The sequence below is a fragment of the Daphnia magna genome, linkage group LG2 (genome assembly GCF_020631705.1).
Source record: "Daphnia magna isolate NIES linkage group LG2, ASM2063170v1.1, whole genome shotgun sequence".
NCBI classification, from domain to species: domain Eukaryota; kingdom Metazoa; phylum Arthropoda; class Branchiopoda; order Diplostraca; family Daphniidae; genus Daphnia; species Daphnia magna.
This window is the reverse complement of record NC_059183.1, coordinates 14,205,322-14,215,529: the sequence shown is the minus strand read 5'-3', so window position 1 is coordinate 14,215,529 and position 10,208 is coordinate 14,205,322. Positions and strand designations below refer to the sequence as shown.

The 10,208-nt window shown below is 38.7% G+C and overlaps 3 protein-coding genes, 1 long non-coding RNA gene and 1 other non-coding gene across 5 annotated transcripts; 2 read left to right on the top strand and 3 right to left on the bottom strand.

Annotated features, from left to right (window-relative positions):
• Nucleotides 1-337: 337 nt before the first annotated feature.
• On the bottom strand, nucleotides 338-1,079 carry LOC116916789 (adhesive plaque matrix protein). Its single transcript, XM_032922143.2, is given in 3 exon segments — nucleotides 338-657; nucleotides 660-891; nucleotides 952-1,079. Coding segments are annotated over 3 exon segments (432 nt in total). The 5' UTR covers nucleotides 958-1,079; the 3' UTR covers nucleotides 338-463.
• Nucleotides 1,080-1,111: 32 nt separating this feature from the next.
• LOC116916793 lies at nucleotides 1,112-2,158 on the top strand. Its single transcript, XR_006643163.1, has 2 exons — nucleotides 1,112-1,713; nucleotides 1,775-2,158. It is a non-coding gene; the product is annotated as an uncharacterized LOC116916793 (transcript).
• A 528-nt stretch (nucleotides 2,159-2,686) lies between these two features.
• Nucleotides 2,687-3,235, top strand: LOC116916824. The gene is made up of 2 exons (XR_004390844.2): nucleotides 2,687-2,804; nucleotides 2,879-3,235. It is a non-coding gene; the product is annotated as an uncharacterized LOC116916824 (long non-coding RNA).
• A 292-nt stretch (nucleotides 3,236-3,527) lies between these two features.
• Nucleotides 3,528-4,506, bottom strand: LOC116916770 (adhesive plaque matrix protein). Its single transcript, XM_032922118.2, is given in 4 exon segments — nucleotides 3,528-3,951; nucleotides 3,953-4,000; nucleotides 4,066-4,329; nucleotides 4,406-4,506. Coding segments are annotated over 4 exon segments (666 nt in total). The 5' UTR covers nucleotides 4,412-4,506; the 3' UTR covers nucleotides 3,528-3,603.
• A 1,758-nt stretch (nucleotides 4,507-6,264) lies between these two features.
• On the bottom strand, nucleotides 6,265-7,317 carry LOC116916765 (adhesive plaque matrix protein). The gene is made up of 3 exons (XM_032922108.2): nucleotides 7,167-7,317; nucleotides 6,881-7,105; nucleotides 6,265-6,814 (listed from the first exon to the last, which is right to left on the bottom strand). The coding sequence occupies exons 1-3, from the start codon at nucleotides 7,170-7,172 to the stop codon at nucleotides 6,350-6,352; spliced, it is 696 nt and encodes a 231-aa protein (XP_032777999.2). The 5' UTR covers nucleotides 7,173-7,317; the 3' UTR covers nucleotides 6,265-6,349.
• Nucleotides 7,318-10,208: the final 2,891 nt, after the last annotated feature.

Below are 10,208 nucleotides of genomic sequence, written 5' to 3'. Positions count from 1 at the left end.
GCGTACACCAGCTGAATGTAGGCTGATAACGCTGGCTCAGCTGTGTAGCAGATATTGAACAATTTGACCCGTGAGCAGCAAGCAGTGGCTGGGGAAGCTGCGTAGGGCGTGTTGCCTCTGTATTACCTTTATATCGTTAGGCTGATCCCTGTCATGCAGAGAGTTGAGTCACTAAGAAATTGCCGTTAAAGCCTTGTTTCAATCCGCACGCTTTATTCACCTACATAGAGATGATATAAGTGAAAAAAATTGTATTTCCTTAGTGAGTGCATAATTTCACCTTAATTGCTTACCTATGTAACCTACATTATAGTCATAGAAAGAAGGTTTAGAGATGTTTAAATTTTACGATGAGTTTATTTTTTGATGAGTTTGCAAACAATGTTATAATGGCAAGCCTTTTTACATAGAACATAATGTTGACGAAAAGTGATATTTCTAAAAAGTAAACTCTATTCAAAACTTATTCCGATATAGAGTGCCATACGTAGTAGGATCGTTTAGATTGAGAATTATAGGTGGTGTACGTTGGCTCATAAGGAATTGGTTTGTAAACTTCTGGATAGTAGGGCGCATACGTTGGTTCGTAATATGTAGGTTTGTATTCAGTGTAGGTTGGTTCGTATTCAGTGTAGGTTGGTTTGTATTCAGTGTAGTTGGTTTGTATTCAGTGTACGTTGGTTTGTAAACAGGCGATGGTTTGTAAACAGCTGGGTATTCCGGCTTGTAACCTACTGCTGGATATTCCGGTTTGTAAGCTGCTGAGTATTCTGATTTGTAAACCACTGAGTATTCTGGTTTGTATTCCGGGTAGGAATAGCGAATATAGTTTGGTTTCTCATATTGCACTTGGCCTGAAACTAGGGCAATCAATGGAACCATGATGAACACCTTGTAAATGAAAAGCTGTTATTCTCTTTTTAACCAAATGAAATGAATGCAAAAGAATACCTTCATGTTGGTCTGAAGTGTTGTGCACTGGATGGAACTGATACCTGTTGCTGTGTCCACCAGCCGTATTTATAGTGAGGAAGCATTAGGGATTATGACTCCACCTCTTGCTGTTGATTTCATCAATATCAGGACGTCTATGATGAAATAATGCACTGGCAATTGTGGCGGTTTCCATTTCGATTACAGTTTCGTCAGACACGTCGAAAGAAACTTAGTAATATTTCACTTCCACGTTGGGGCGCTTTTTGTCGTGAGATAGGATTTCTCCTAGCTGCGGAATACCAGGTTCTATTGTGACCAGGGTAATTATCGGAAGGGATACTTGGTCTTTCGTTGTTGCTTCTTTTTAATGTTAGGCTACATTACAGCTCTACCCTAACTACTAACAAGTATATTCCTCGCTGATTTAGTAAACAATGTGTGCACAATAGTTTTCTAAATGTTGATCCGTTTTGCAATTTGTTTGACTGACCTACAATACTTTTAAGTTGATCTCATTTCCCCCATCGGCTAAGATTGCGCAATCAAGTCAAGTAAACCAACACAAAAAATGTGGTGAAAGGGAAAAGAAAAATTTTTCTGACACATGCCGCAGATGATGGAAGACAAGGAAACGTATATGCCAGGACAATGACCCAAATGCGGAAGAGACGGAGAGGAGGAGTCATGCGTTTAAATAAAAACTTTGGTATATATAAGACAGAGTTATTAGTTGTGTTCTGACTGTTCTACGACATCGTTTACCTGACAAACATGAAGGTACTTTTAGTTATTTTGTGAATGTTCAAAGTTGTTTTAAATGTTTACGTAATGCTTCTAGATTTTCATCATCACTGCTGCCATCATAAGTAGTTTCGGGGCAACCACCCTATCATGAACCTACAGATTACGTTCCTTACCAACTGTTAAACGAATACGATAGACCACAGTATCCAGCACCATCTTACAAGCCTGAATACCTAGCTCCAGCTTACACAGCGAATTACGAAGCTCCAGCATACAAACCTTCGTACCCTGTGCAAACCCATAAACCCTACCGAGAAGTACCGGTTTATAAACCTGTTTCTTCGGCACCGAAGTACCCTTCCTTTGCGTCACCATATTCAGTCAAATACTAATAAATGTTTTAATATATAAAACCCATTCATACTGTAGATTCCCTTTATCAATTAAAATAAATGAAAAAACGCTGTAAAACTCAAAAGCCTTTTGCGTATCTTTATACAAGCATAATTAAACAATAAACAGTATAGCCCAAAAAACTTCGAAATTGCTGTCATAAATTCCTTGTGATACGAATATCAGTGCATAATATTTGCATATGGATCACATGAAAATATGCACAACGTACAAATTATAAAAAAGGATAAAAACTAGCTCTCTAATTGGAACTCTGTCTGTATGACTGAGAAGGGAAACGATAAAAGAAGCTCTTTAGATAATCACATGTTGTCGCTTATGGTAAAGAAGTGTTCCGGGGGCACTTTTCCAATTGATTACTTAATCTGTGGCAGTGGTACACCAAAAGAAGAGATCTGTCTTCACAGTTTATGCTTACAGAGAAAAGTAAAAGTGGCATTTTTAGCGGAATTGAAGAAATTTGAAAATCGAAATCGATACTGAAATTTTGTAATACGATCGCGTGAATTCTTTATTGGAGAAAATTGGTCATGGGGAAATGGGAATAGAAATTCCGCATTACACGTAACTCCAGGTGATGAAACCAAAAGGTGTAGCCCCCGATTGTACTGTACACTGGTACGCAGCAGTTATAAAAACATCACTGTGAACAGGGCTCACGTACCAGTCGCATTCAGTCGTTCTACAATATCGGATACAAAAAAATGAAGGTACAGTATGTTTATTGACGAAGGAATTTTTTAAGGCAGAGGATAGGCAAGAAAATGATTAATTTGTTGCACAGGTCTTCGTCCTTGCTGCTTTAGTGACTGTCGTTTCATGCCAACCGCCTTATGTTCAACACAATCACCTTCAAGAGGGATACCAAGAGCAGTATTCTCTTGAAGATTATTATAAACCAGTCTATCTGTACGAACGGCCGTATTATGGTTATCACGCCCCAGAAAATCAACCTGCTTCGATTAAACAAATTATTCATTTTATCAAGAAATTTCATTCACTGCGAAGACCGTAGGCTATATTACTGATCTCCTTTTCTGTTGTTTTTAAAGCTGTTTTATGTTTGTGCATAATAAAGATTTTGTGTAGCGTGAATCGAAAATTTGTTTTGGAAAAAAGTAGACGTGAACGCCAAACAAAATGCAATTGTGGGTATAGGTATGTGACATTCTCCTTAAATGTAATATATTGCACTTTGTATGAAAAATTGAGCTAAAATATCAGTGGCAAATTAGAGAAAGGAGCTGATCTCGTTAAGTGTTTCTAGGTAAATGCAAGTGAGATAATTACCATTTAGATAGCGGGAATAATTTTTCTTCAATATAATTTCAACACTAACAGATAAAGTGCTTCAAATGTGCAGATGTTTTTCTTTTCGGTCTTATAAACTATTCAGATTTCTGGTATGCTCTGACAGTAATGAAGAAAACATATTTCACCATAACATTATGATTTATTAAAATATTTTTTATTTGAATTTGACACTTGTGTTTAGGTTGACATTCTATTCTAATATCTGGCTGGGTATATAGGAGCTGGGTAGGCTGGATACTTGGCTGTTGGGTAGGCGGGTTTGTATGCTGGAGCAGGGTACGCAGGTTGAGGGTAGGCAGGCTTGTATCCTTGCTCGGAGTAGGCTGGCTTGTACGCTGGCTCGGGGTAGGCAGCCTTGTAAGCTGGTTTATATTCAGTGGGGTACTTGGCTTCTCCCTCGTACTTGACATCAGCTATGTATCCAGTGTAGTCATCCGCTTTGTAGTTGACCACTTGAGTACGACCATCAGGAAGGAGAGTACGGTAAGAGCCGGTTACTTGACCCTTGTCATCACTGGTCTCTTCATGGGCGTAATCGTTGGTAAGTGTAATCGTCCTTAACGGCCCATTCGAACTTGTACGGCATTGGGGGCTACACAGTTGAACAAAATCAACAATTAGCAGCTTAGGACCAGAATGGAAGATGAAATGTCTTACGTAGTCGTAGCTCTTTGATGGGTAGGCCGGTTTGTAAGCTGGAGAAGGGTATTCAGACTTGTAAGTTGGTGCTGGGTATTCAGGTTTGGGGGAAGGAAAGTCTGGTTTGTAGCTTGGCGTAGGGTAGGCAGGTTTGTAAGCCGGAGCAGGATATCCAGGTTTATAAGACGGGTATTCAGATTTGTACGGAGCCACCGAATTAGAGGATGGCTTGTAAGGTCCTTGGGCTGAGACAACAGCCATCAATGCGACGATGATAAAAACCTAAAAAAGGTTATTGTCTTCAGTACTTGATTGGTCATCGAAGTAAAAAAAAAAAAAGGAATCATCTATAGTCTACCTTCATGTTTGTTTTAGATGTTTTAGTACAGCTGAATACAAACTGATGTCTTTCCAGTAGAATTCCGTCTCTTTTTATAGTTCGTTGGCGTCGTCCGACTCCACCTTTTTCCTTTCGTTTACTTTCGGTAGGCGTGTGTCCCAATTTTACTCCGTTTCTAATGCGAAATTTCGCTCTTTGCCTTTATGGGTGATACTAAATACACCTTTTGTATCATCCTTCTATTTTTAACGTCACAGTTACATTTTTGGGGTAAAAGATATTACATAACTTTAAGTTTATATCCTTCTTTAATTTATTTTGACTTGCTGAGAGCACTTTTCATTTCAAATTATGGAAATAAAGTTATAGAAGTGCGCCTTCAATGGAATTCCATTTAAACAGCAAATCCATAACCATGGCACTTAAGTTTTTGTCGGACTTGTTTTTATCTAATACCTCTCAACCTAAATGGTTTTTTAAATTCATATTTCACAAACAACCTAATATCTAGCCTGTCCTCCAGGTCTTATTCTCTTTGCCTAACAATGATCGCAAGGTGAAAACACCACGCCCATGTTCTGAAAACAATTCCTGAAAATCAAAGGACTTATATACTATGAATGACACCTAATAAAAACTCCACAGGGAATCTACCTCTAAAATTTTATTTAAAAAAAAAGTCCTAGCGGTGAACGCACTTTTACAATCGACGTTTATTCTACCGTCGTGATGGCCTCTATTGAAAAACGGGAAAAAGAGATGCAGGGGCGTGTCATACATACGGAGAGGGGACCATGAATCTCTTTTTTTTGGAACAAGGTCACAGCTGCAGAAAGTGAATCGGGAAATTCTTTCATCCAAAAAGATAGTTGGATTTCTTTTGACCGGTATTCACTGAAGAGAATTTTGGCGAAAAAAGGGGAGCAATCCATGGGGTTTGTGTTTAAACGAAATAAGAATGCGTAATGGTTTTTGTTCTACCTAAAAAATAGCAATCGTGCACATCGTATCTCAAAAGAAACGTTTGCTATTCAGTTTCTTAATGCACGTCTATCTGGATTCAAAGTAAATGGCTTATTTCTGTAATGGCAACTCTTAGTCTATAAATACAAGAGAAAAGAAAACAGGGTTTTCGTGCTGAATTTACCCAATCTTCGATTGTTTATCGGGTCTAAAGTATAGACGTGGGTTTTCTACTTGAAATACAAACAAAAATTATGATTAATTACATATTTTGTAAATATATCATGCCTTTGCGTGACTGTTGTGGCCTCGTCAATTATGACAATAGTGCGTTAGGATTTGCATCGGGGTTTGCAAACTGACGTAACCAAATTGCATTAATGTTTTTAAAAAATTGCCTTTTTTTATAGCAGGAAATAAAAAAGAAAAGTTTGGGTGTTTGAGTATAACTGATAAATGAATGACAAGTAGCAGGTACCAATCTGCCCGCATTTTTATTACGTTGTTTTGCTTTCTAGCTGATAAAGTCAATGTTGATTGGGGGTTATTTTTGCGATTATACGTTAGGGCTACTTTATGACTTTGGTGGAAGATAAGTATTGTACTTAAACAGGAATAACGTTTGGGGAGTGAGGTTAATAGTTGAGATCAAGGTTTCGTTTTCTTTATTGCCATTTTGGATCGGATTCATTCCACACCCTTAAGCGGAGATTCAAGAAAAGTATTTGGGTGAAACCGGGTAAAACTTTCAAAGCAAAGCTAATGCAAAATCGCTCATTTTTTAAAGTTTTTCTCGCAAATACATCACATCAGCAAAAACCCTGGATCTCCTCTTTGAACTTCAAGACTCTAACGAAAAAAGCGGAGCAGATCTCTTTAAGGTAACGCCGAATGGACAAAAGAGACGATTGTGATATATGTAAGATCATTTATTTGATAAAAACAGGTAAGATCTTTAAGATAGGTATTTTCACATGTTTCTCTATATAATATACTTTTCTACTGATACTTGGCGGGGTACTTGGGAGCCGGATAGGCTGGATACTTGGCTGGTGGATAAGCGGGTTTGTAAGCTGGAGCAGGATACGAAGGCTTGTAAGCTGGGGCTCCATATGAAGGTTTGTATGCTGGCTCAGGGTAGGCAGGCTTGTACGCTGGCTCAGGGTAGGCAGGCTTGTACGCTGGCTCGGGGTAGGCAGGTTTGTAAGCCGGAGCGGGGTAGCCAGGCTTGTAAGCTGGTTTATATTCAGAAGGGTACTTGGCTTCTCCCTCGTACTTGACATCAGCAATGTATCCAGTGTAGTCATCCGCTTTGTAGTTGACAACTTGAGTGCGGCCATCGGGAAGGAGAGTGCGATAAGAGCCGGTTACTTGACCCTTGTCATCACTGGTCTCTTCATGGGCGTAATCGTTGTAAGTGTAATCGTCCTTAACGGCCCATTCGAACTTGTACGGCATTGGGGGCTACACAGTTAAATATAATTAACAATTACCAACTAAAGACAGGAATGGAAGATGAAAATGTCTTACGTAATCGTAGCTTTTTGATGGGTAGGCTGGAGCAGGGTACTCTGGTTTGTAAGACGGGTATTCAGGCTTGTAGGCAGGTGGAGGATACGCCGGTTTGTATGGAGCAGGGTATGATGGTCTGTAACCTGGTGCTGGATACTCCGGCTTGTAAGATGCTGCAGGATAGTTTGATGGCTTGTAAGCCTGTCCTGCTACCACAGCGATCAATACGGCGAAAATGAAAACCTAGAAAGAATTGAGCGTAAGATGGATGGTTTTTTCACGACAGCTTAAAATGAAGCCATACTTTCATGTTGTTTTAGTTGTTGTACTAGAGCTGGATGCAACTGATGTCTTTCCATTCGACCACTCCGTCTTTTTATACTGTTTTTTAGTCGACTCCGCCTCTCGCCTTTCATCTGCTGTCAGGCGTATATGCCACCAATAGGGTCCAATGAAAAACGAAATCAAAAAAAGGAAACTTTTGGTTTCAGTCTTTCTCTCCCTACTTTTTAGAAATACACAATTGTTAGGGTGGGATGTCTCCTTGAAGGGTAAAACAGGTAAGCAATGTACGATAGCTTCACACACACCACCGATCCATTACGGACGCACCTACCGCCTCTATGATCTCCTTTTAGTCACGTTCATCGCGCTCTTTAGTGTTTTATCCATCTTTTCATCTTCTACGCGTTCTTTACAATTTAGCGTGAGCATGTTTGACCTCTAACGTAATGAGAAGCCATCAAGCGTTTCGTGCCGTCATATCTCTATACAAAGACCAAAAGATCGTTACGTTTTTAGAGCAAGGACACCGGCAGAAAGTGAATCAGTACCTAAAAGAATATTCAATACTACCGTTGATGTCTTGTGCAGTTTTCTTATTTGAAAGAGTCGAAGAAAAATAGCTTCGATGGGGGCTGCGTTTATGATTCTTAGTTGAAGTGCACAGGTTAATTCGCTGTTTAATCGCTTACGTATAGTGATCTAGAATATATAAAAACCATTAACGAGTGCTCCACAAATTGTCCTTGTTCACTTTTCTTTTCGATCTATCGATGTCAGTTTCGTGTCATCGAATCGATTACAAAGAGAACGATTGGTGGTCTTTTTTCGTATTAAAAAATTGTTTTATTATTAATACACTTTTGAAAACAGCGGGGAAAATGCCAAAATGGATATGTATTAAGAAAAGGAATGTTTTTAGTATGGAAAAAGAGAAACCCCCCGTGTGAGATTTGAACGTTGGTTTCCACAGTTAATGATGACAGATTGTTGGTTCGTACATCAATGGAGCTGCGCTTTGTTTAAAGTGCTCCGCTTCTGGAATTATGGTGGGAACCGTACGTCTATAAGTCTGTCACATGCTCATGTACAACCGAGTCGATCTACATAAATTATTATCGTATAGAGCGAACTGCTGGAAGGCAATAATTTTTAGTTACACTTTCGAGCAGGAGGTGAAGGTTGGTGTGTAACTCTTTCTGACAGAAAAAAAAATGCAAGCAATTTTATGAAGAAAAACTCGAAATGAATAAAAATTTTTGGTATCAGGTTGTCAATTGATTTCTGTCGTATTATGTTACGTATGCACGTTACATTCTACTAGAATTGAATATACTACGCCCAAACTCTTCTGCAGAAAGCCTTCAAAATTATTAGCTAAATTTGAAGATCCAATTCTATAACAATCGTCTGAATTCTTTTCGTTCTATTTATCGAAGAGTTCTTTTAGTTTCTTATAGTCATTCTCATCGCAGTGTGAATCAGAATTTCAGCATTGTATGATACCCAAAATTCTGGATCAATATGATACTCAGTTTGATGCGACATTGTGTTTCATAGTATATGGTGTAGCCATGACACGAATATTTGCACGAAGGCAAAAAATGCTTGAATCACTGCGTCTTAATTACACTATTCTCACGCAGTTGTGTGCGCTTCAGCTATTACGTGATTCTGCCATGCGTAGATTTCTACCAGATTTTTAGAACATCCCCACACATTCAATTAACTTTGCTTCGAAATATTAACGACCTACAGCAGCTATTATTCTCAAAAATGATGAAGATGTCCCCGTTCTTAACACAGACTATGATGAAATCGACAGCTATTCTATAGTTTCGTTCATTTGTACGAATTATGCAAAGTCGTGATGTTTGTGTGTAACTTAGAAGGTTATACATTTGAAAAAAATTCAGTTTGTAGAATTACAGTGCAAGTCACGCTACAATCGTGTATAACAAGCCAAGCTACAAAGGAAGGACTAGCAATAAAATGTAATGAGATCCTTTATGCTGCGTGATTTTCTCAAAGAAATTTGACATGGTTTTGAAAGTATCGCTACAATCAATTGCCACTTTCTCGTATCGGTTCCTATATTTCTTTTTAGACGAACCGACATTTCATGCAACTTAATTCTTTTCCGATGTCGGTTAGTAGAAAACTTTTTTGTGGGGATAAACTTTAACGTGCCATTGTTACGACATTTTCACAGTCGTGGAACGTAAACCCACTCTGGTCGTCCGTTTGCTTGCAGTCTTTACAAGGACACACCATCACACATAATTCTTCTTATTCAACTTCTTAACGCTTCAGTAAATCTCTTTCTGGCAGCCGAAGCAATGGGCAGTCACGGAGCCACGATTTCAAGCGGTTAAAATATGGCTTTTAAGGATCGTGATGAGGGCCTTTCCCTTTTATTTCTATCTAGTAATCCCAATTATTAGCCCGTTTCGTTACACTTTTAGGTAGGATTTGTTGACGAGTTCCTTGTGTGATGCTACTCCACACAAAGGATTGAACTTTCAATGAATGATGTTCAATCAGATCATTTTACCCCCCTTTAAAAAAAAAATGATTAAAGGAACAGTTCCACCAAAGTCGATTACAAGAATTATCACGTGCGAATGTTTTCATCACCTGTTGGTTTCCATTTCATACAGTAATTTTTTTATGTATTCAGTCCTTTTCTACTAGGGTTTGCATCACTGGATGTAGAACGTGAGTTTGGTGAGTTGAATACACTGCGGTGTCTCTTATTATTAGAGGGAAAGTGAAAAAACCATCCTTTTTGTTATCCATTTGGTTTTCGTGCAGTTTGCAGAACAACCCTCATCATTGTAAATGACACGCTCGTTGATGTAAAATATCTGGACCAATTGCCACAGCATCCTAATTTTTTAAAAACCGCATCTAGGTGAAACTACCTTGTAGGCTTGGTTGACACAGCTTTGTGCTTGTAACACGACTTACGGCGGAGACTAAATGCAGAGAAAGGCCAATGTTGACGCATGTTTTGTTTAAAGCATTGTTACGGTAAAAAAGTAATATTCTATTTGATTGTTCC